At 59.0% G+C, this 23,089-nt stretch overlaps 1 protein-coding gene across 4 annotated transcripts; it reads right to left on the bottom strand.

Annotated features, from left to right (window-relative positions):
* Positions 1-4,726: 4,726 nt before the first annotated feature.
* Positions 4,727-22,403, bottom strand: UNC13D (unc-13 homolog D). Of its 4 annotated transcripts, none has more exons than XM_082775196.1 (32): positions 22,375-22,403; positions 15,895-15,927; positions 15,549-15,656; positions 15,190-15,249; positions 14,874-14,940; positions 14,612-14,789; positions 14,207-14,251; positions 13,716-13,784; positions 13,444-13,513; positions 13,068-13,172; positions 12,686-12,778; positions 12,401-12,504; positions 12,167-12,284; positions 11,452-11,576; positions 11,055-11,145; positions 10,716-10,772; positions 10,186-10,283; positions 9,901-9,952; positions 9,595-9,725; positions 9,161-9,281; positions 8,776-8,919; positions 8,494-8,592; positions 7,909-8,115; positions 7,571-7,639; positions 7,366-7,445; positions 7,074-7,179; positions 6,926-6,997; positions 6,721-6,804; positions 6,379-6,499; positions 5,816-5,939; positions 5,344-5,549; positions 4,727-5,261 (listed from the first exon to the last, which is right to left on the bottom strand). In XM_082775196.1, the coding sequence occupies exons 2-32, from the start codon at positions 15,925-15,927 to the stop codon at positions 5,155-5,157; spliced, it is 3,144 nt and encodes a 1,047-aa protein (XP_082631322.1). In that variant the 5' UTR covers positions 22,375-22,403; the 3' UTR covers positions 4,727-5,154. The 4 variants fall into 4 exon arrangements, with proteins under 4 accessions (XP_082631322.1, XP_082631321.1, XP_082631320.1 ...); XM_082775195.1 differs by lacking the exon at positions 22,375-22,403 and adding an exon at positions 20,903-21,011; XM_082775194.1 differs by lacking the exon at positions 22,375-22,403 and adding an exon at positions 17,959-18,092.
* Between the last annotated feature and the right edge of the window lie 686 nt (positions 22,404-23,089).

Below are 23,089 nucleotides of genomic sequence, written 5' to 3'. Positions count from 1 at the left end.
CAGATGAAGCTTGTCCTCTGTTTGCAGCTCTGTCGCAGTGTGACTGCCAGTCACAGCGTGATGCACGTCTGTAGGGTCCAGGGGGACGAGACACTTGCCCCTCATTTCTGGGGGGACCCAGAGGGCTACGAGAACCATTCCAGACCAGAGAAAGCATTTTTATTTTTTTTTCCTTTTCAGTAAAACAGTTACTCTGTTTTAAAACTTATCCTGAAGGACCAAAGAATTCAAAATTTCCCTAGTTGTGGCCCTTAAATTTTAACTTTCTGTTGCCACGCTGTGCTCGTGGCAGAGCAGTGACAAGGAGTTAGCACTAGCCCCGGGACCTCACGTCCCCTTCCCTCGCCACCGCCCCAGCCTGTCTCAGCACTCTTAGCACAAGCCCGTAGGCTGCTTCTCTTTCCTCTGGTGCTTCAAGAAACACCTCTTCAATTTAGGTTTCTATCAATTTGTTTGCTGCTTTCCAAATCAAGAAGTATCTGAAATGTGAATTATTTTCTTAGGCAGCAGCTGGGAAAGAGAACTTCATCGTTGTGTATTTTGTGACTATTTTGGGGGGCCAACATTTCATACCTGAGCGAGGTGAGAGCAGGAGGGGGGGAAGGCAGCGTTTCTCGCCCACTCCAGCAGTTGTTACCGCCGGCCCCAGGCAGGCAGGATTAACCACAATCGCAGCACTGCCTTCAAGGCTTCAAGAGTCTGTGGTCAGCTTCTGCGCGGTGTAAAAAAGAGACTTGTAAAAAAAATAAACCTGGTGCTAATATGTACAGCCCGTGTAACGTACTGTCGAGCTTCTTTCTGAAGCAGGAACTCCCAGTTACAGGACACGCAGTAATACATCAGAACCAAGGTGACTTTGTATTTTTTTTGGCTGTCACGCCTCGAAGCGAAGTGGTGGTCCCCAAGTGGTCCCCGAGGCTTCTCGCTGAGCCCCCCCCCAGCTGGCTGCCCCCGAGCAGCCCTGAGCGCGGCCGCATCCTGCCCTGTCACAGGCTCCTCGCTGGGCAATGATGTTTTTCTCCCCGCGTTTTTGGGAGCCTCACAATTGACCTCGGTGACTAACTGTGCAGGTCGGACACTTCTCGGCTGAGAGCTGGGGAAAGGGAGTCTTTAACTGGCTTGTGAAACCGCAGTATCCTAAAGGTCAATACGCTTTTACTTTATTATAGAGAAACAATATAGAAGCAGATGGCTTGAGACAACAATATCCTGGGTAGATAGCTATTAAAAGCAAGGAGCTAGCTGTAGAGGATAGCCAAGAGCTGAAGAACGTTGGTGAGCATCACTTTGGGCTACCAGGACCGCTTTCAGGTCCCACCCAGCCTTCGATGCCGTAGCCCGGTGCCGCTGGCACCGGTGGGCCTGGGGCAGGTCTCAGAGCTGGAGCTCCTTTCCCTTAATTCGCCTTCCCCAGAAGGCAGCCACTGCAGCTGTTCCCATACCGAAGGGTTTTATCCTTTCCATACATCTCTGAAGCTGAACCTGAGCCACTTGCAAGGCTTGTGCAGCTGAGACAATGAAGAGAATTCCTTACCGTGTGAGGAAGCCTTTAATGCTGAATGGACTCAGTAATTCATTGCTGTTCCACCAGCCTCCGAATCCTCTCTTCCCCCCTTTCCCCCCCATCTAAGAAGGAAAAATATTACCAGTGTTTTCCTCCAGATTTATAATAATCCCTGGAGTGATGGCCAACAGCAATGTAGATGTTACTGATGTAAAACCTAGTATTTTAAAGGTGAAGTATTCCTGCAAACTAGTGACTGCGTCGGAGAGATTTCTGGGGCTTCCCCACTCCGTAGCTTCCAATGTTAAAACAAAATAAGTACAGTATGAGTTTAAAAAAAAAATAATAATACACACTGCAGTATTTCTCGTGGCAATTCTTGCCCAGTCTCTTCCTCGCTTTCCCCGGGAGGAAGGGCACTGGGCAGAAGCGCCCCAAGTCCGTGTAGAAGTTGGCAGAATGGTGATCGGTGGTGTGTAAAACGTGTTGTTGATTCCATGTATAGAACTGTGATTTCAGCTGTCGTTCTCTCGTACTCTGTAAATATGTGTTTTGGCTGTCGGAAACCTGGTTTAGACTCTTTTCTTGGCAGAATGAATTTGCATGTGGGGCTGAAAAGAACTCAATCTGTGTCACAGTTTCCAAGGGCAGGATGGATTTTTTTTTTTTTTTAGAGGACAATAAATTTTTATTTTTTTGCTAAGAAAAAGAAAAAAAAAACAAACCAATAAAGCCGTGTGTGGGTGTGTGTGCGCGCATGCGTGCCCGCGTGTGTGTGCAGCCCGTCCCCATCTTTGGGGCTGGGGAAGGAGTGGAGAAAGCTGGGGAGCCCTCAGAAAAACAAATACAAGATATCTCCGTGGCCAGTTTGTCCTGCTCCCTTGTACGCTACCGAGAACAATTTCTTGCCCTGCTCCCTTCTGGCTCAAGCCCCTTTTTTGGGGGCGTGGTGCACTTTGTGGTAAAGGTGCACTTGGTTAAGTGGGGCAGAGACTCCTTGGGGAGTGGCGGATCCACACATCCAGGAGCATTTTGTCATCCAAATTCATGGCCTGGACAAAAAATTGGCTCTGAATGCTTCCTGCGGGAGCCAGGCCAGGCAGAGGTGAGCTCTGCGCTCCTGGGCGACTGCTGCAAGTGGAATTTCGTGTATTGGCAACCAAACGAACGTGCCTTCCACAAGCTTCCAAAAATGAGCTTTTATTTAAAGATGTACTGACCGCTTCCTGTTGGTTCAGTCACAGCAGTAACCCAAATCATCCAGTGTATATTAAAATCTATTAGTAGTGCAGGAAAATCGGGAGACGTGAGTGCCTGCCCCCTTCCCTCTCGTGTGGCAGTGAGCTGTCTGTGCCAGGAGGAGGAAGAGGATGGCGGTGATGGGGTTTTCTTCCTCCTCAGCCTTGGATTTGCTGGGAGCTGGCTTTGTGTGCCTCAGCCCGTACGTTTCGATGCGTTAGGCTTGTCTCTCGGTACTCCACGGGGTGAGTTACACTCAGACTGCCTAAGGTTTGCTGGTCCTTCTCTGTACATGACACCATTTCTTGCAAAAATTAAGCTAAAACCACTTTGGGTATTAGCAAAAAATGCTGGAACCACAGGGTAGCCCCTGCCACCCCCTCACTGGGCTCATCGCTATTACAGCAACCGGTCAGCCCGGGTCAAGCCCAGCACAACGAAAAAAAATAAATTTAAATAGGTACAAAACAAGGTAAACCACGCTCAAAGCTGCAGCCTCACGTAGCTCAGTCCTTGCTTTAGTGCGTGAGGCTGGCTGCTAGCAGGTGCCACTGCCAAATGGGCTGCAAAGCACAGGCGTGGGTTTTCCTCTGTCCCCGAGCAGAAATGAGAGTGGGGAACAGCACCTCCTGCACAAGCAGGCACCCCTCTCCTCTGCATCCTGCTCCCGCCCAGCCTCGCTGCTCTTCTCCCACATCTCACCTCTCTGCAGAGCTGCAAAAGCCCAAAGTGGGGACCGAGACGAGAATAAAGCAACCAAATGGCTTCCTCGTGAGCGAGCAGCATCTTAATCCCTGCTGCTGCAGGCTTGGCTAAACCTTGCCATGTCACGTCCATACCAAGGGAGCTTTTTTTTCCACTCCCATCGAGCTTGACCTCAATCGCCTGTGCAGCCCGTGGAGGCAGCAGCCGAGGGTGATGCTCCCTGGGGACCCTCGGGGCTGGAGCTCAGCCACCCCCTTGCTGGGCAGGGGATGCATGGAGAGACCACATGGTGGGAGCTCCGGCTTTGTAATTAGTATAATTGCAGCTAAAACAAGCTTTAAAAAAAAAAAAAAAAAAGCAACCAGCTGGGAATTGTAGCTGCTACACCTGGGCACCCCACATGGAGCTGCCACCTCTGCCTCTCGTGTGCTGGAGCCAGAAGGGTGCAGGTGCCTGGCAAGGGCAATGCCTGACTCCTGGCCTCTGTTTTTAGTGTTTTGGCAGCCCAAATCACTGCTTAGTTTGGCTCCTGGGGCTCTGGTGCCCTTTCTTGCTGCCCAGGTTCCTTCAGCTCCAGGAAGCACCGTGAGGTTGGTATGGTTGGAGGTAAAATATAAACCCATGCAAAAGAACCACACATATTTTTTAAAACATATGAAGTAAAAATTAATAAAATAAAATAAAATAAAATATAAAATAAAATAAAATAAAATAAAATAAAATAAAATAAAATAAAATAAAATAAAATAAAATAAAATAAAATAAAATAAAATAAAAAGCCTGGCTGGCTGCACAGGGCTGTGGCAGCCATGGAGCAGGCGGTGCTGTGCTGCTGCTGCAACCCGTGCCCCTGCCTGGCCCAGCTCAGCCTGTGCAGCCCCCAAGGACACACACATCTGCTGGGGGGGCCTCATTTCCTCATCCACCCACCACGCACTGCCACCCTAAAAGCGTTTTGCCACAAGGAAGCCAGACCTGGGCTTTACATGCGTCTGGTCAGGCCTTGGGCCGCCACCCAGAGCCGAGCTGCGAGCACTGCTGGGTGACGAGAGCCTTGCGAGCAGGCGAATTTACACCTGGGTGTAAACCCCGAGCTGTGTAACGGCCCCGTAACCCAGTGCTTTGCCTGGTTCCCTGCCAGCACGGCAAAGGGGAAGCCTCCCTCGGGGCCGGCCAGGGCAGCGCTGCTGTTATACCCCCCTCCATACGGCCTTGTCTCGCTGCCTGTGGTTGTGTCCCCCCCTCCCAGCACCCCAAACACTCAGCCAACACACCGGTTTTGTTGCTTTTAATTTAAAAGGCTTATCCATGAGAAAAAAAAAAAAGAATAATAAAAAAAAAAGGGCAGGTCTGGCCATGGGTCGCCCCACCCCAAACAAACCCCACTGCCCTGACGTGGTTTTGCAGAGGGCTGGGGACACGGCCGGTGGTGACAAGCTGAGGGGGACGGCAGGGACAGCCACACACTTCCACAGCCCCGTGTAGTGTTGCTAATCTGCAAAGGAGGCCCCCCCACAAAAAAAACACTGTGTGCCCACCCTCCTGAGCCCCATGGGGGGCACTGCTCAGGGTGAGGCAGGCGCTGGGAGCTGGTGGCGGCTCAGGGACCCCACTATGGTCCCCACAGCCCCCGCGGGTGGCTCCGGCACTGTCAAAACTCCTGAGGTCTCCTTCTGGACCCCCTCATTTTGGGACCTCTGCCTCCCTCACGCCGTCTCCTTGGACTGCTTGGCTCGTTGCTTGCGGAGCTTGACGAAGGCCTGGGCCTCCTTGTCCCCCTTCCTGGACTCCAGCAGCCGGAGGATCTCGTCCCCTGTGGCACAGGAGGGGACAGACATGAGGGGAGAGGCCTGCGGGGACTCAGCGGGGCCGGGGCGGGCTGTGGTGCCCCATACCGCTGGGTTTGGGGTGGGTGAGTGAGAGGCGGGTCTGGGGCACCCATCCCATGTCTGCCTGGTCCTCGTCGGCATCCAGCCCGGGCACATGGCGGAGCGAGAAGAAAGCTTCTCCCTCCAGGTCGTTGGCCCCCAACGTGTCGTAGTCGAAGACGGTCAGCAGCAGGCAGGCCCCCTCCTGACGGCATTTCTCGGGGGGGATCAAGCTGGGGGGAAGTGGTGGGACACGTGGGGCCGTCTCACCCCATCCCCTTGGTCCCAAAATTCCCTTTTAAGACACTGAATGGGATTCTGCGGGGTGATGCTCGGTGGGAAGCCGACCCTCCCCACTGCGCTCACCCTCCCCGTGGGAGCCCCCCCAAGGCTCTCCCAAGGGGGGCAGGAGGTGAAAGCCCACCACAGGACCCAGTTCCATGGGGCAGGGCTGCTGGGATGGGGACGTGGGGGCTGGTGGGCACCAAACCCTACATACAAGTCGAAGGCTTCGTCGAAGAGCGGGTGCAGCTCGTTCCTCTTGCACTGGGTGGTCCGGGCCACCACCTCGGGGAACTCGTGCCGGGGCTCCAGGGTGAGCTGGACGAAGGGGTCACTGGAGCCTGGTGGGGTGCAGACATCAGCCCCCTCCTGCTGGGGTAGCTGGGGGGGGTTCAGGGCATCATCCAGAGCAGCCAGCCCAGCCCATGGACCTGGGAGGCAGCTGGAGCATCCCCTACTGGGCCATGCATGAAGGAGCCATTGGGAGGCTCAAAATAGGGGTGACCTCTCCTGGAGACTTCCCCAAATGACAGCCAACCCAAGGGACTGTCCCGTATCCCCCCAAGCAGTTTTTTTGTGTGTGTGAGGTGTGCTTTACATAGAGGCAAAACGCTGCCAGCCCTGGCTGCTGGCTTCTGCTTCCAGCACCCCCAGACCCACAGAATAACCCCCTTCCTCCTCAATCCACCTCATGGGGTGCAAAAGCAAACCAAGACGGAGCTCTGGGTCATATCAGGGCCCACGGACGGGGCAGAGGGTTGCCCCAGCCCACACGCTCACCATTGGAGTCCAGCGGGATGAGGTTGACGGCGTTGAGCACCTCCACACGCAGTTTCTGCTCCGAGGGCCGGTACAGAGCCTTGATGGTCACAGCCCCGTACTTCTCCGAGCTGGCATCCAGCTGCAAGGTGCAGCATCATATCAGGAGCCGAGCACGCGTTATGGGGTACTGGGGGGTCGAGGGACATCCTCGGGGATGCACTAAACCCCAGCGCCGGGGCAAACCCACTCCCAAAGCCCCAGGATTGGGGGAGCCCGTGGTGGGGAAGTGCTGCTCTGGTGGTGTCCATCAGCAAGGAGGGGGGCTTGGGAAGGGGCTGGGCGCCGCATCCTGACTCCCACCTGCTCCTGGATCCTGTTGCTGAAATATTTCTGGATCAGCTTGCGGCTGGTGCTGGAGCAGAGGGCCAGGTGGCTCTCCAGAGACTGCGGGGAGGATGAAAGGGGGCGGTCAGGCACCAGGACACGTCTGCAGCCTGGGGATGCTGCTCCCCCGGCTCTCACACCCTAAGAAAATCCCACTCCCCCCACTCCCCAGCACCCATACCACGAAGGCTGCGCTGTGCAGGGTCTCCAGGGGCAGCCCGCAGCCCTCAGCGTGGAAGCACAGCTCCAGGCTCTGGGGAGGAGGACGCTGTTAGCTGGCCCCCAGGCACACACCCAGGGGACTCCGGTACCCCCCGTGTCCCCGGTACCTTCAGGGCACATTGCAGCTTCTTGTAGCGCTGGGTCGAGGACGTCTGCGGCCCCGCAGCTGCAGTCAGCACGGCCAAGGTGTGATGCCAGAGGAGAGCAAGGAGGCTGCGAGGGCGAGGGAGAGGGGCTGTGAGCAGGGGGACCTGCGGTATATCCAGAGCTGATGCAGGGAACTGGCTCACCCCACTAGGCAGAGCCCCCAGCCCCAAGGCGGGGTGACCCCGAGCCCCGTGGGGGATGTTCCTGCCAGGGGAATGCTGCTGGCCTCCACCCTGGCACGGCCCTGGTCACCTTTTGAAGTTCTCCTGGACCAGATGCTCGTTGAGATACTGCAGCTCTGACTCCAGGAACTTCATGAGGGGGATGATGGACTGCAGCGAGAGGAGAGGGGCATTGGGGAGGGCGCCGGGGGCGCATCCAGCAGGGTACGGCTGGGAGAGGGGGGGGGTCTGGAGGGCTCCATCCCACAGCAGGAGGGGCTGGGCCAGGAGCTTACATCCTCAGGCTCCCGGGTGTCGTTGGAGGCTGAGAGCTCCTGGATGTGTCTGGCGATGCCCGCTTCCAGCTGCCAGGGAGAAAAACATGGAGGCACTGGGGCTTTGCACCAGCATCCCCTTTTCTGGGTCTCGTGGACATTTGGGGCTTTTTTCCCCAAGAAGCCCCACAGCAGCTTCCAGCACACATCCTGCCCCCCCATCCCACACCAACATCCCTCCACGAGCCTCCCTGCTCTGGATATTTCACCTCCCCCTTCTCCCCTTAACACCTTATCACCATCCCCTCGGGTTAAACCTCCCCGCTGGGGGCCAGGTGAGGCTGGGGGCAGGCGGTCACCTTGGTGGCCAGGGCTTGCACCACGTCCTGGACCTCGTGGTCCAGGCAGGACACGGTGCTGTCGAGCTGGTGGTGCAGGGTGTGCTGGATCTGCTGCGGGTCGATGACGGCCCCCGTGCGCCGCTCCAGCTGGGCCCAGTCCAGCTGCGATGGCAGCTTCAGGATGAGCAGCCGCAGCTGCTTGATGTTGTTCACCACGATGCAGAGCTGGGGAGGAGGGTCTGCTTCAGGGCACCCCACTGCCCAACCCCATCCTCACTCACCCTCATCCCCATTCTCACCTTACTCCACCCTACCCCACCCCCATCCCATCCCATCCCATCCCATCCCATCCCATCCCCTCCATCCCATCCCATCCCATCCCATCCCATCCCATCCCATCCCATCCCATCCCATCCCATCCCATCCCATCCCATCCCATCCCATCCCATCCCATCCCATCCCATCCCATCCCGTTTCCCCTGCCCACACCATTTCCCTCCCAATTTTCCAAGATTACAGCTATGGGGGCCAGCAGATCCCCATAAAAACCCAGCCCCAGGCTGCCACCCCCTCCCGAGCTGTGGGTCCTGCCCCGATACCAACCCTGTTGGCTGCTTCACCCTCGTTCTGCTCGCTCAGCGACAGAGCCTCAGCCCTGGCCTTGATGAGCCGGCAGTACATCAGGGCGATTTTGCACATGTCCTGCAGGGTGGAGAAGGAGCAAACGAGACCAAAATGGGAGAGCACCACAGGGCTGGGGTCCCTCACCACGCTGGCATGGGACACTGGCCCTATCCATCAGCACCCAGCTCCAAGAGCAGAAGAGTAAACTGCTGCTGGTGCCTGTCGGGTCAGCTTCTGCCATCCAGGCCCGGGTGTACAAACCTCCACAAGCTTCACCATGATCATGAAGGCTTCCTCGGGGTCCGGCCAATTGAGCTGCTGCCAGGTCTTCACGATCTGGGCGTAGCAGGTGGACAGGTCGACGGTGGAGGTGCTGTGCTTGTTGTGCTCCCCAAAGGGCGTCAACTGGCGGGGCAGAGACAGCAAACACAACTTAGCTTGTATGGGAAGGAGCCGTCCCAGACAGGAAAGCTGCTCCTATGTTTTAGGGCTCTCTGGCTCCTCATCAGCTCCTTCTTATACCCCATCTGAGGGGTGAGGACCGAGGAGGGGTACGTAGCCCTGGGGAAAAGACCTCGGGGGGATTGTGTGAGGGATTTGGTGAGTCCCTGGGGGCTGCAGGGAGTTGTTCTCCCCCCCGGGTTACCTGGTCCATCTGCACGGCTCTCTGCGCCCTCTCCAGCGCGATGGTGTAGGCTTTCTGCAGCCACTGGGGCACAGCTTCCTTGAACCACTGGTGGAAATCGCTCAGGGCCAAAGGCCCGTCCCTGTGGATGAAGGCACCAGCTTCTCCCAGTGCGCTGTGATAGCACGGGGCTACCACCTCACACGCAAAAAACTGTGCCCCAGGGAGGCACATGCTAAGGAAAAACTTCCACTTGGAGGTGAGGTCCCCATCAATCCCACCCAGAAATGGGCCTGAAACCCTCCTGGTGATGCTCACATCGACACCAGCCACCAACAGCCTGGTCTGCCAGGGCGGAATTAGCGGTGGAGGTGAGAGGGAAGGGTTTGGCAGTCTTCTGGATTTACTGCTCCATCCTCCCCACCCCCCAGCATCTCCCCTTTGGGGTTCGGTACCCCTCTGGGAGGAAGTCCTTCATCCGATAGAGCTCCTGCAGGTTCAGGTAGAGCTGGAAGAGGCTCTCGGCCGTGGGCTTGGACATGCTGCTGTCCACCTCGTGCAGCTGCTCCTGGACATGCTCTGCAACCTGGCAGGGATAAAGGGAAGAAGGGGCGGCTGTGGGGCAGAGGTGTTTTTGGGAGGCAGCCAGGAGGGCTGGCTCTGGTACAGGCTTTCTGGAGGCACGGGGTGAGGGTGGCTCAAAATCTCAGCCTGGTTCAGCCCTCAGTCCCAGGAGTGCAGGGCAGCCCGGGCTCGCTCACCAGGCTCTCCAGCTCCACGTAGGCGATGGAGAAGAGATTCAGCTTCAGGGTGCTGCGAGAGAGAAACAGGGAGTCAGGAGCCTGCCAGCCGCAGCCCAGCAAACCCAGCCCAGCAAAGGCTCCCAGCCCGTGCCCTAGGAGAGGAGAGTTCCACGAGGCAGAGATGGGGCCTCTGGGTTTCTCCTTTCGTAGGTGCTGTGGAGCCCGAAGACCAAGGAACGAAGCATCAACGTGCCTTGTTGCTCTTGGTCCCGGGGAAGGTGGATGCCAAGCTTCAAGGCCTACCTGATGAAGAACTTATTCCAGGTTTTCTGGCACTGCTGGAGATCTGCTATCACCTCCAGGAGCAGTTTGGCCAAGGCTTTGCCGTTCTCCTCCATGCTCTGCGAAAGAGGGAACAGCTTGTTTTGGATGCTCAGCGATATTGAGACAACATCCAGAACTGATTTATTTCTATGATTTGCTCTAGTAGCAGGCTATCATTACAACCACATCAGGAGCACCAACAAGTTGTCATCCTTTGTCCCCCTGTGCTTGCGTGGCTGGGCAGGGGACCACCTCCTGCTCCTGCCCATCCCACCAAGACCTTAAGCCTGCAGGTAACATGGGTCATGGGGTTTTAAGCTGGCAGTATTTGGGTCTCCAGCTTAAAACACCATGAAACAAGCACCTGCTGGAGACCCAAATACCTGGACAGCTCAAAAAACTGCAAAAGCCTCCTCTCAGGTCTCATCACCCCGCCCCTCAGCCTCCCTCACACCCCTGCCCAGGAAATTGCTTCTTTCCTTGGCAGAGAGGCCGAGATGGGGACTCGCCTTCACCATGGGCTTGAGGTGCTGCTTCTTCATGTGAAACCACTCCGTCGTGCCTGACTGCAAGAGAGGAGCCCTGGTGTGAGAAGCCAAGGATGGAGCCAGCTCTGCCATCCCCTCCACAATCCCATTCCCCTGGGCAGGACCCAGCTCCTCGTGGTGGGAACCAGAGGCTTGGGCCACCGAGCAGAAGAAATGTGGGTGGTTTTCCCCCCAGGATGGTCCGGGTGGCTTTGCAGGAGAGGTGTGGGCATTGGGCAGGGGTTGGAGATGGGAAGGGGTGCTGCAGGGTGCCACCCCTCTGGGGTTAGGGAGGGTGAGAATCCCCCCCGGTGCCGCTACCTTGAGTGCCTCGGAAACCATTCTGGGGAGGTCAGGGCTGAGTGTGCACAGCTCCCGGAAAGCTTTCATCTTGCACATCTGGACCAGGACCCTGCGAAGCAAGAAGCATCGGTGAGACCCAGCACCGGCCCCTCTGAACCAGCGCCTCTCCCCCAGGAGACCCTACCCAAACAGACCTTCTCCTCCCAACAACATCCCCCACGGGGAGCCCTGGGCGAGGGGCCAGACAGGAGAAGTGTCACAGCAGTTAGGTGTCCAGCAGCCTGGAAAGGCGGGGCGGGGAGGGAATGGGGGCAAAAAGGGCTCTCACGGGCTTCTCCTCCAGCTTCCAGCCTTGTCCATGCTGGTGGCCAAGCACTACGACCCCGCGCGCTGCCCACACCGGCGCTGCACTCACCGCAGCAGGGACTGCAGCCTCTCCGTGGACCTCGCGACAGAGAGGGGGAAGATGATGCGGTACCTCCGGATGAGGGACACCCCGTAGGTCAGCAAGGACTGGAAGGACTCGGCCAGCTCTGCTTTCTGGGGAGAAGGAAGGGGACGTGCTGTTGTCCTTGGTGGTGGCACCACGGTGCCATTTGGCAGGGGGTCTGTGGCTCCTGATCTTCTTCAGGGGTGGAGAAACCTCCTCGTGTGCCCAGGAATTTCTTCCTGGAGGGGCTGAGCTGAGCTTAACCACACGAGCTTAACTTATTTGCAATTAAACCACATCGCTACGCATGAATAATTAAGAGTCTCAGCAGGGTGCTGGGATGCCCTGGAAAAGAAGGCCGGGAGAAGCCAGTGGGAACTGGGTCAGATCCCATTTTTTGCTGGTGTTGGGACTGATGTGATCACAGCGATGGAGGAGGGCGAGATCAGTGCAAAAGGGTGAGGGCTCCTCTGCAGAGATGGGGAACAAATCCCCCAAGGGAAGGGCTTCCCTAATTTGTCCTGGTCCCTGTGGCTGGCTGCCCACCAGGAAAGCCCCGCAGCCCATCCCTGAGGTCCCAGGGCACCCCTGCACCCTACAAGCCCCTGCCCTTGCTGCAGCACGAGGAGGGAATCGTGGCCGGGAGCTGCAAGAGGAGGCTCGGGGTGGGTGCTTGGGGCACATCTCCTCAGTGTCCCACCTGCTCTGGCCTCAGGCGCTCCTGCACCCACTGGTACTCGATGCTGGTGATCTGGTGGAGCAGGCAGTTGCTGTTGAACTCCAGGCTCTGGTAGAGCTTGCTGTACGCCAGCCACTGCCTGGGGAGGAGGGAGAGGCCCGGCTGAGCCCCGAGGGAACGGTGCGGGGCTCCCCAAGGCTACGGCCAGAATGGGGAAGCCGAGAGCTTCTCCCAGCTCGAGGAGGGGGTACTCACGCCATGACCTGGTGGAAGTCAGAGAGGTCCTTCTGCGTGGCGTGCAGGTACAGCACGGTGCTGGCGTGCCGGCTCAGCTCCCCATCCCAGGCAATGCTGCCGGCCTGCTGGGAGCACAGGGGGTGAGGTGCCCTGCAGCGGGCTGGGCTGAGTGGGGACGGGGACGGGCACCAGGACCGCGTGTGTTCACGGGGCCACAGGCACCAGGCACGGAGCAGAGCCTGTGTCAACGTGACGGGCACCAAAGGAAGCCCCCACCCCGTCCCTGCTGCTTCTCCACGGCACCTGGTGCTGCAGGATCTCGTAGGACACCAGCTGCTGCAGGAGGTGCCGATGGACGGTGTAGCTGGGCTGCGTCCTGCTGCTCGTGGTGGCCCTCTGGAAAAGGACAACGCATGCCAGCCGGGTGGGCAGCATCCTTCAGCTGCCCAAACGTGCAGGGAGGTGGTTGGATGGGGGAAAGCAAGAACCCAAAATGCATGGAGGCAGAGAACCCAGCCCAGGGGTGCAGGTACGCACAGAGCCCAGGGGAGGGCTGCGATGGGTTTCCAAAGCCTGCCAGCACCCCTGGTCCTGGGGCACGGAGATGGAGCCCAGGGGACGGGCAGCTGGGGATGCCCCGTCCTGCCAGGAGATGGAAGGGGACCCCCTGCTCCCTGCCTCCTACCCTCTTGTGGGTCAGCAGGAACTGCAGGTGACACTGGCCCCGGTTGGGATACGTTTCTGTCCGTGGCTCCAGCTGGTACCACTGGTCGTCCCAGCAGTGCAGGTCCTGCGTGCACAGAGGCAAGGGGTGAGGGAGTGTTCCCACGGCAGTAACGGGGCAGGAAGGTGCTGCAGTGCACATCTAGAGTATCTGACTTTTAAAAAGCCATATAACCACTGGGTAAGCGCGTGGGACTGGCCAGGGTGCCCAGCACCAAGCTGGGGGATGTGGCATCGCCCTGTAGTTCTGGGAGCCCGGCTCAGCCCACGCTGCCACGGGGCTGGGGTCCTGCCCGGCCCCCCCCAGGCTTCACCCGCATCCAGGTCACGTCTCTCACCTTCAGGCGCAGGACCACGTTTCCCAAGAAATCGTCCTGCCCTTTGTCTTTCCGAGCATCCTTAAAGATCCTGAAAAGCAGGTACAAGGAGGGTGGAGAGGTTCCCACAGCCGGCACCAGCCGTGGTGTGGGCAAAGCGGGGCAACGTGGGGCCAGCAGGGAGCTGCTGCCCTCCCTCCCTCCTTCCCTTCCCCCAGGGGCAGCTGTTGAACCCAGGAGGCAGAGGAGCCACTGACAGCCCCACACGGCAGTGCCGGGGGGGCAGCACCCACCGCTTGAGGCCGTGGAGGTCCGTCAGCTCGCCCAGCTTGTGCCGCACCGACTCCACCACGTCCGAGTCCCTGGGGGTGGCAAAGCCCACGGTGAGGGCAAAGGGGGAAAATCAAACGAGTGCAGCGCGTTTCAGGGCACCGCAGTGACGGTGGAGGTGGGGGTGAGGGTGTTGGGGGCTGAGGACACCCCCAAAAAGCAGCTGTCTGCCCCAGATGCCCCAGATCCACAAGCACGTGGCTTGTTGCCATAAATTAAATCAAGGCTCGGTCCTCAGCTGCTTTTTGCCTTGGGCAATGAGTCTGGGCTGTGCAAAGCCAGCCTGGGCTCCCTGCCCTGCGCAGCGCTGTCAGTGACTGCTTGCAGCTGAAAACAAGGGAATAACGGGACCCCAGCAGTTTTTGGGGCTTTGCAAAGGGTGCAGATCCCAGGACCAACCCAGTGACCCTCCCAACCCCATGCCAGGAGCAGGACTCTGCCTGGCTGGGCTCACCACATGTCCAGGTGGAAGCTGGCCGTTTCCATGTCCTCGAACTCCCTGCAAGGCACAAGCAGAAGGCGTCACGCCAGCAGCACCACGGGACCAGCAGCAAGGGGGCAGGACAACGGCCACGAGGGAGATGAGATGGAGATGGAGGTGGAGATGGAGATGGAGATGATGGAGAACTCCACACACACACACTCACACACCATGCAGCCTGGGAAATCAGTGCCCCAAGAGACTAATTTTGGCCAACCCCTCCAAACTCCCTGCACCTGCTGGCCGGGTCAGACCAGAAGCACAGCAAGACCCCACAGGCATCACCCCACAGAGCCCCCAAATCCCTCCCCAAGCAGGTTAACCAGCCACCACCCCGCAGCCCCCGTGAAGCGATGGGATGGAGGGGTGGCAGATTACAGGATAAACGTCTCGTCCCACACCGGGTTGAGCGTCTGGCTTATGACTTGTGTGCGATGGATCTGGTCTTCGGGGATGAGGTCCTTGACCACTGCCTTCAGCCGCTTCTTGCTGTCGGGGTGGGCCGGCTCCTGGCTCTTGGCCTCGATGCCCAGCAGGCAGTACGGGTCGCTGAAGCCTGCAAGGGCCCGGCAGTGCAAGCCCCGTGCGAGCAGCAGCCGCCCCCTTTTGGGCTAAGCCACCCCCTCCCAGCTCCACTTACCGCTGACGTCTTTCCCCAAAATCCCCTTGGCTTCCTTCACGGTTGCTTTCAGGCAAAAAATTGGGCTCTGAAAGAAAGCAAAGATTGCTCAACCTAGGGGAAAAACAGCCACGAAGATCTGCTCCGGTCTGGGTGTGCACCAGGGGGTGAAGGAGGGTCCTGGGGACCCAACCCCGTGAGGAAGTTCAGGGCTTGAGCAGGACCCTGCCACCACCTTCCCCTTGTCACAAAAAGGCTCAACGCCCACAGAGCACCCCAAACCCGAATAGGGGGACCAGGCACCGACCCCGAGCCGGGATCCCATCCTGCTCCCTACCTCCAGCTCCTTGACCCGCTGCATGTTGGCCCTGTGCTCCTCCGCGTCCATGCCGAAAGCCTGTTATAAATATTAGGGCCGCTGACGGATGTGGCCCTGTTCCTGGTGGCTGGACAGCAGCCAGGGACTTCCCGCTGTGCCCCTGCAGCCAGCTGGAGGCGAGGAGCAGCGGGAGGGCTGGGGAACGGCTGAAATTCGGGAGAGCCTCGGGCTGAGCGCCCCGAGCCCAAGACAAAACCCTGCTCACAGCCCCATGGCTGGATGCCGCTGCCGTGCCTTTAGGGGTGTCCTTTAGGGGTGACTGCACAGCACGGGGGGGACAGGATGGGATTGGGGGGGTCCCAGCGGGCTGCACCCACCTTCTGCACGTAGGCGTAGAGCTCCTGGGCGTCCGCCACGTGGTGGGGCTCGGGCTTGCCCATGCGGTGCCGGATGGTGTAGAGCACCTCCTCGTACAGCAGGGCCAGCTGCGGGGACAGCGCCGACCCCTCGCCACCACCCCGGGCACCCCATGTGTCCCCCCCCACCCCAACCCAGCACCCCGCTCGCCCTCCTCCCCAGCACATCCATGGGGTGCCAGCAGCTGGGTGCGCTCGCTCCGGCACCCAAAGGCGATGTCCTTGGGGAGGCTCTGCGTCCCCCCCTGCACCTTGGTGGCCCCCTCCGATGTCCCCAAGGGAGCCCACGCCAGGGCCACACTCGTACCTCCTGCTTGGAGAAGCGGTGGGACAGGTCCATCTGGAGAAAGGAGAGAAGCAGAGAGGTTTCCCGTCAGGGCTGGAGACACGGAGAGGGTTTAGGAGGAAACTGCAGGGAACTGAGGACGGGGTGGGCTTGTCCCCAAGGTGCCATTTAGCCCCATGGCCAAGGTGCAGCATGAATCCCGAAACCAGATCCCCATCACCCATCAGCAGGGGCACAGGAGCTTCCCCAAGCCCTGCAGGTTGAGGGGTGGCAAGAAATGGCAGCTGAGCTGCCCAGGGCAGCCGTGGGCAAGGAGCCGGCAGAAGGCAGGGGGCTGTCAGGCAGGAAAAGAAACGTGATGCTGAACTGCTCTCTGCTGGCGTGAAGACCCCGTGTCCCACTCGCCGGATGACCAGCAGTGGTATTTGTTTTACAAAAGACAAGGGAATGAAAACCAAGCCAGGCAACGGGGCACGTCCTGACCCTGCTGCCCCCTGCGCCAGGCATCACACCCCAGCCAGCCCGCACCAAGCAGGGCTCTGCAAGGTCTGGCAGGGGAATTAAACCGCCTCTGCTCCCAATGCCCCCGCACCCGGAGCTCCCAGCCTGTGCCCATGTGTGCCGGTTCCTCCCTGGGCCAGGCCTGTGTTTGGGCTGGATTTGGCCACAGCCACAGCTGAGCAATTTGTTCCCTGCGCCCATCCTTGTCTAGCCACGGTGACTGTGCCACCACGGGCTGGGTGACTGCAGTGGGTGTCATGTGCCAGCCGTGGCAGCTCCGGGTGTCTGGGACCCTTGGGAGCACAATGGGGTGACAGCACCACACCACCACCCCAAAAAATAATTCATTTTAGCCTTGTTTTTTGGACATCTTTGAAATGCACTTGGTCCTTTCTGTGCCAAGCACAGACCCAGCTCATCAGGGTTGGGATGATGGGGGCTGGTAGGAAGGGATGAACCCCACCCCCAGGTCAGCCCAGGTCCTGAAATGACCTTGGGATCCTCCTAATAGAAAGGAAAAAAAAATACAGCCACTGGAACGTCACCATTTGCTTATGGCAAATCTGGGGCTGCCGTAATCCCCCAGCCATCTGGGCTGGGTTCAGCTCCTCCACCCGCAGCAGGTTTAACCCTGGAGCTGCTTCAGCCCCGTCCTGGGGGCTGTGGTCTCCAAACACCCCCTGGTCAAGGTTGGAGCCTTGCCACCAGCATCAGGGCAGCATGGGAGGGGGGCAAGGGGCTTGCTGCTGCTTTGTGGGGTTGGGGCTCTCCCAACCCCACAGCTCCCCACTGAAATCAGGGCAGGCTGCCCCGGTGGCTCCTTTGTGCTCGCCCACACGAGCACAGGACTCCGTGAGATAAAGCCAAGCCCCTGCAACGTGTTCGCGGCTGCTAATCCCCGTGCCAAGACCCCAGCTGAAATCCAGACGCGTTGCTTAAATCCAGGCCCGGACACGGCTGCCAGCAACCCCAGCCTGTGCACAGTGGCAGCGACGCCGTGGGGCAGCTTTTCCGCAGGGTTGGAGGGAGGACGAGTCCCTCGGGGGCATTCAACCCCCAGCACAGCTCCTCAGCATCGTGTTGCAGGCACCCAGCAGCACCAGGCACCCCCCCCCCGGAGGCTCCTTTGGCTCTGGCACAGCCCCAGTCCCATTTCCTGGGGACATCTGCAGGGATGCAGCCTGCCCGGCTGCCGTGGAGGAAGTCTCTTGGGGTGTTTGGGTGAAAAGCAGGGCTTTTGGGGGCTCTGCAGATGGGAGGGAGCTGGGAGACTGCTGAAGGACCCTTCTGCACCAGCACAGGGCTCGGGTGCCCGTGCAGGTTTGCGGCAGGATGTGCCCCCCCGAGCTCCCACCCCCATTTCTTGCTTGGCATCAGCATCAACGTCAGCACCAGCCCAAGCCTGGCCGCACGCTCACCCCAATTCCCCCCCCACACCCCGAGCACCTTCCCCGTGTCCACCCCCGGCCCCAACCCTGCACCCTGAGGTCCTGCAGGCCCCCCGACCCCCAATCCCAGCACTTCTGGGGCCACCGAGCCCCAGGTGCAGCCCCCAGCCCCTGGGGAGGCGAAGCGGGCACCTACCTCGGGGCTCTCCTCCTCCCCGGGGAGGGTCCCCGCGGGGGCCTCGCCAGCAGCCTCCATCCCAGGGCGAAGCTCAGCGGGGGCAAGGCAGGCTGTGCAGCGGGGCCTCCCTTCCCCTCGCTCACATGCTCGGAGGAAACCACAGCCCTTATCTCCCCGCGGCCATTTGAGCGAACGGAAACGGCGCGCGGGCCTCCTGCGAGGGGAGCGGGGCCACGCAGGCGCCCCCCAGCCCCGTGGGGTGCTTGGGGTGCAGGTGGGGTGGGAGAGGGGTGTCATGTCCAGAGCCGGTAGTTGTTAATGAGAGAAAGTTTACTTTTTTTGGGGGGGGAAAAAGTAATCCTGAAGGCAGAAGGTGGTGGTGGTGGAGAGGGTGGTGACGTGCGTGGAGGATCTGGGTTGTAGCGTGGGGATTCGGGACCCAGCGTGTCCTCATGCCCCTTAAGGACAGGTAGGGGACCCTAGAGAAAGCAGAAGTCATCTGGGGGCTGGAGGGGGTCTGCAAGAACCCCCCTGTGGCACCCAAAAGGCCTCGAGGAAACCCGTGCTGAGAACTGATGCAGTTACTGCACGCCTGGGGACGGCTGTGGGGCTGTCCCTGCCGGGAGGGGACACGCAGCCTTCCTCCCCTCCCCTGGCTGGTCACCGGGGGAAAAACGAGCAGCAGGAAACTGGTGTTTTACTGTCAGCTTCTGTTCCGGTAAACACTTTATCTGATTGCGAGGCATGCTGACGGGTTCCTATCAGCACCCACCAGCAGCGCCCTCCCCAGAGATGCCTATCGGTGGGACAGGGGCTGGCAGCGCAGCAGCACGGGGAGGGGGGAAGGCAGCTTCCCACCACCTCCAATTTCTGGCCCCCAGATCCTCCTGGGGGCCTTACACGAGGTGCTTCAGGCCAGCCCGGGCTGGGGCAGCGGGTGGCAATGCTGGGGATGGAGGTGCCGCGTCCCCTGGCAGGGATTTCGGTTGGGTCCAAGCAGGAAACCACAACGGTGGAAACTGTGCCGAGACGTTTGTCCCCGTAATAGTGGTGTGAGGTGATGACGCCGGCGGTGTGGGGGTGTCCCCGGCACGCTGAGTCAACCTGGGGCTGCGGGAGGGGGGAGGCAGGCAGCCCCCCGATGGCAATCAGCTGTTCCCTTAATACAGGCACACTGCGCCCCCGTAGCTGCTTTAGGAGGGACCCCAACTGCCCTTCGCCCCCCAAACCTGCAGGATGTGATGGCAAAAGGAGGTCCCTGAAGCTGGGGGATAGGGAGATGGAGAAAGGAGATGGAAGAAGCCGGTTGATGGGATGCTCAGGTGTCTGCTTGGCGTAGCTGTCACGGAGCAGACGTCAGGGCTGCACGGCACTTGCCCAGTGCTCGCTCTGTCCCTCCTGCAAATTCCCACGGGCAGAGGGATGCAAAGCTCTAGGCAGAGACAGCGAGACCCTGAGCAGCTGCAGCCCATCCCCACCAAATGGCCTCAAGAGAAGCTGCTGCTCAAGCTCCTGCTCCCCCATTTCAGGAGGGTTCCTGTGCAGCACTGAGGCGCAGGGCTGGGCTCAGCACCACTTTGCCTCCACCTCACCCTAATGCAGGGGTGCTCGGGGCTCTCCCAGCCCCACCATCCTCATCTCGGACCTTTCCAGCCTGCAGGAATTTCGGCTTAGTGTTTGCTTCACCTTAGGCAAGCAGTTGAAAGGCGTCTCCTGCCCTGCTGGTGGTGGGGACATGGTGCTGAGCTCTGCCCCGCCAGGCGCATGTGCTGTGCCTCGACCTGGGCCATCAGCACCTTGCTCCACTGCCCGGTGTCGTCAGAGGAAAGCGGAGACGTGAAGTGCACCGTGCCTCTTCAAAACGATTGCTCTCGGCTTTGATTGCAAAAGCAAAATCTGGCATAGCAGAGAGCAACCACAGAGATAAAGGCAGGAGGCAGACACGGCGCGCCGGCTCCCCCCGAGCTGCTCACACCTTCTGCTGCTCCTTGCCAGCAGAAAGCAACAAGGGGCAAAGAAACACCCGGTGCCTCCCCCAGCACCCAGAGAACAACTGGTGAAAGTTTAGTTGAGCCTCCCATCCACCTGCCTTCCCCTTCTAAGGGTGAAGAAATACAGTTGACTGCAAACGGTGCTGAGCATCAGACAGCCAGTCCTCAGCCAGAAGCCTGTGTTGTGGTTTTGCAGATTTTAGAGAGCAAAATCCAGCTTCAGTGTGGCAGGTTCGGTTAAAAAATTGTCACCAGAAGTGCCCGGGATAAAACAGGTCCCACGGGCACAGGACAGGGATTGCACGGGGTTTGGGGCCTCTTTGTGCAATGCGAAAGGAGAGCTCTTTGGGGATCATGTTTCAATAACAACAAATGCCCTTTTTTTCCCCCAGGTTTTACCAGCAAGCACCTGCTCCCGAAAACACCAGAGCTCACGGCTCACTGTATTTGCACCTCAAACTACTCCTCATCCTGGAAACACCACAGAAAAGCCCTAAAAAGCAGCTCCCAGAAGTAGCACAGGTTTCTACTCACTACAGACAATCCCAATTAACTCCATGCCCCAAATTAGCAGGACCTTGCAAAACTCCCCACATTGCCCCCCGTGCTGCCAAAGGACGTGGTTTTCCAAAGGGACCAGGTCTGGGTTCCCCAGAACAGCCCTCCCTCCCACACACCATGTATCAGCACAAAACAGAGCAAACCTCTCCATTCCCTTTAAAAGCAACTCATCCTAAAGGAAAACACTTTTTAGGGCTATATTCCTATGGGGCTGCAGGCTGCCCCGGTATAAATCAAGTCCACGGTTCGTTCATGCATAGGGTTGTAGCTGCTGCTCTGGGGTATCCAGAGAAAATAGGCCACTATAGAGCAAGCAGCCTTGCACTTTTTAAAGTTTATCTTTCCTCTAAATGAAAACCAGCTATAAAAGGAGACCCTCCACAGGCATCAATAGCAGTTTATCTTCCTACCTCTTGGCTTGATAATCCCGGAGACGCCGCCTGTCCTCACCCTTATCTCAAGCTCTCGGCTGGAAATGGGCAAATGGTCAAAAAAATTGATTTCAACATGTCCCTCCCTCACTTCTCCTTTTAAACACCGGCTCCAGTGACTGTGCAAAACCAGTAGCTTGCCTGCTACAGTTTGGCAAGCCGTACAGCAGAAGCCCGAGGCGGAGGAGAGCAGGGCACGGTGGCGGAAGGCACTTTCAAAATGACACCAGGGAGGCTCCTGCTCCTCCCCCAGGACTTTCTACCCCAAGCCCCCCGACGCTGCCTGCCCTGGGACCAGTGGTTTCATTCATACCCTGATGGATGTCAGCCAGTCCCCCTGCTTGCCTAGTGTGGGGCCTTTCCGTTATTTCTGCCCCTAAACCCACATCCTTTCTTCCCAAAGGTTCTCCTGAGCAGCTGGAGTGCTGCCCTAGGAAAAAACAGTGGTGGATGGTTGGGGGGAATCCCATTTCAGAGCGATGTCAAGGCAAACCCCGTCCTGGGAAGTGCCTTGGGGACTTCCAACCACCCCCTCAGGGCAGTTCAGCTGCGAAATCTGCATTTCCCTGGAGCAGTACAGAAGGGTTTGGAGCATGAGGTGCCTGCTGCACCGCAGGTGCAGGTGAGGATGACTCCAGTTTCACAAAGCAGCCGGCCCCCAGCCCAGGGGGGCTCTGTGCTGCTGGGCACTGACCAGATGTCACCATCCCCAGCCCCTCCGGAGCAAACACAGCTATGACACCGTCTTCTGCCTGCTGCAGAGGGAGCAGGGAGTGCTGCAGACCCGCACCTTGGCTCTGCCAGCGAGCTCAGATCAGTTTCAGCCCCTGGATTTCTCCTCTCCGCACCGTGGCAGCGAGCCCAGGGCAGCGGCTGCTCTCTGCAGGGCCAGCAAATGGGGGACAGAGATTTCAAGGCCACTCAGCCTGCCAGCTCACAGCACTGGGCTCAGAGCAGCAGGAGCGATGCATACTCGAGCCTCGGGGGGATGCTTGTGAGAATTTGGGGCTGACACCAGGGTCCAGGCACGCCAGCACAGAGCGCATTGAGCGCATTCATGCCTGGCTTGGAGCATGCATGCAGCATCAGCGACCAGCCTCACTGCTCAGAGCCCTCCAACGCATGCTAAAGCTCCTCTGACAAAGCTGCCCTGAGCCCCCACAGACAAAAAGTGGGACAAAAGGCAGGGATCGCAGGGCTGACCCCCTTGCCTGCAGATCCCGAGCAGACGAGCCAAAACACCCAGCTTTATGGCAGCTGCTGCGTGCCACGGGGAGAGCGACCGCTTCCCAGGCAGGACCCAGCCCTTGCAGAGCAAAGTACAGAGCCAGGCAGGAGAGACGAGGCTCCAGCAAGGGCAAGGAAAAATGTCGATGGACAGGATTTGCTGTGCTCCCAGCCCAGCTCCAAGCAGCGTGGTCCGAACCCGTACCTTTTGCTCCGGTACCCACCTGTGTCAGAAATCCGTCACCCAACAGCAGCCAGGAGGATGCAGCAGAGGTTTTCCCAGTCCACGTGTATGCAGCAGTCCAGGCTCTCACAGTTTTGTGGCTCCTTCCCGGCCCCCTGTGGCCTCTCCCTGGCGGCCCTTGAGCAAGGAGGGTGCTGAAATACCGGTTTCCAGTTGGGTCCCATGATGGCAGGCAGCTCTCTGAGCTGACTCACCCTGGGGAGCAGACGGGTGAGTAATAAAGGCAAGTGTGACTGCGGAGAAAAACCCTTGCCTAAAATGAAGGTCCCCGCCTCGCTTTGTCCTGGCATTTCAAGCCAACCCGCAAAACCCCACATTTGTCACTCAGGTTTGCTCGTAAGGCTTGAAAGCACCTCTTTTATTGTGGCTTGTGTTAGCAGAACCTGACTTCTGTGCCCAGCTGGGTGTTATTTACAGCTGACACGAGCCATTGCCAGCTGCTGCCCTGGGGGTGCCCGCAGGGGTACCACAGGAGCCCCCCCAGCAGCTCACCAGCAAGGGCTGGCTGCGCTCCTGGCAGCGGCTGCTCCAGGACCAGCTTGGTCCCAAGTTCACCCCACGCCTCCTTCAGCTGTGCTCACGGAGGCGGACGGCGCTGCAAAATCATAAATCAGGACATCCTCGCACGGCTGAACTGCAGTTTGACCGTCTGCTGATGGGAAATGGTGGGCAATCGCGGCAGTCCCCAAAGGGAC

The sequence above is a fragment of the Aythya marila genome (assembly GCF_965140915.1).
Source record: "Aythya marila genome assembly, chromosome: 18".
Classification (NCBI taxonomy): domain Eukaryota; kingdom Metazoa; phylum Chordata; class Aves; order Anseriformes; family Anatidae; genus Aythya; species Aythya marila.
The sequence above is the reverse complement of the archived record's forward strand: the minus strand, read 5'-3'. Positions and strand labels throughout refer to the sequence as shown.

Excerpts from the sequence above, each read along its gene's own strand:
- UNC13D (XM_082775194.1), bottom strand. The coding sequence starts at position 18,018 with ATGGAGGCTGCTGGCGAGGCCCCCGCGGGGACCCTCCCCGGGGAGGAG. Across the intron at positions 12,779-13,067 it reads TCCTGCTGACCCACAAGAGG|AGGGCCACCACGAGCAGCAG; the intron begins GTAGGAGGCAGG and ends GTCCTTTTCCAG. Across the intron at positions 8,593-8,775 it reads TCATGGTGAAGCTTGTGGAG|GACATGTGCAAAATCGCCCT; the intron begins GTTTGTACACCC and ends TCCACCCTGCAG.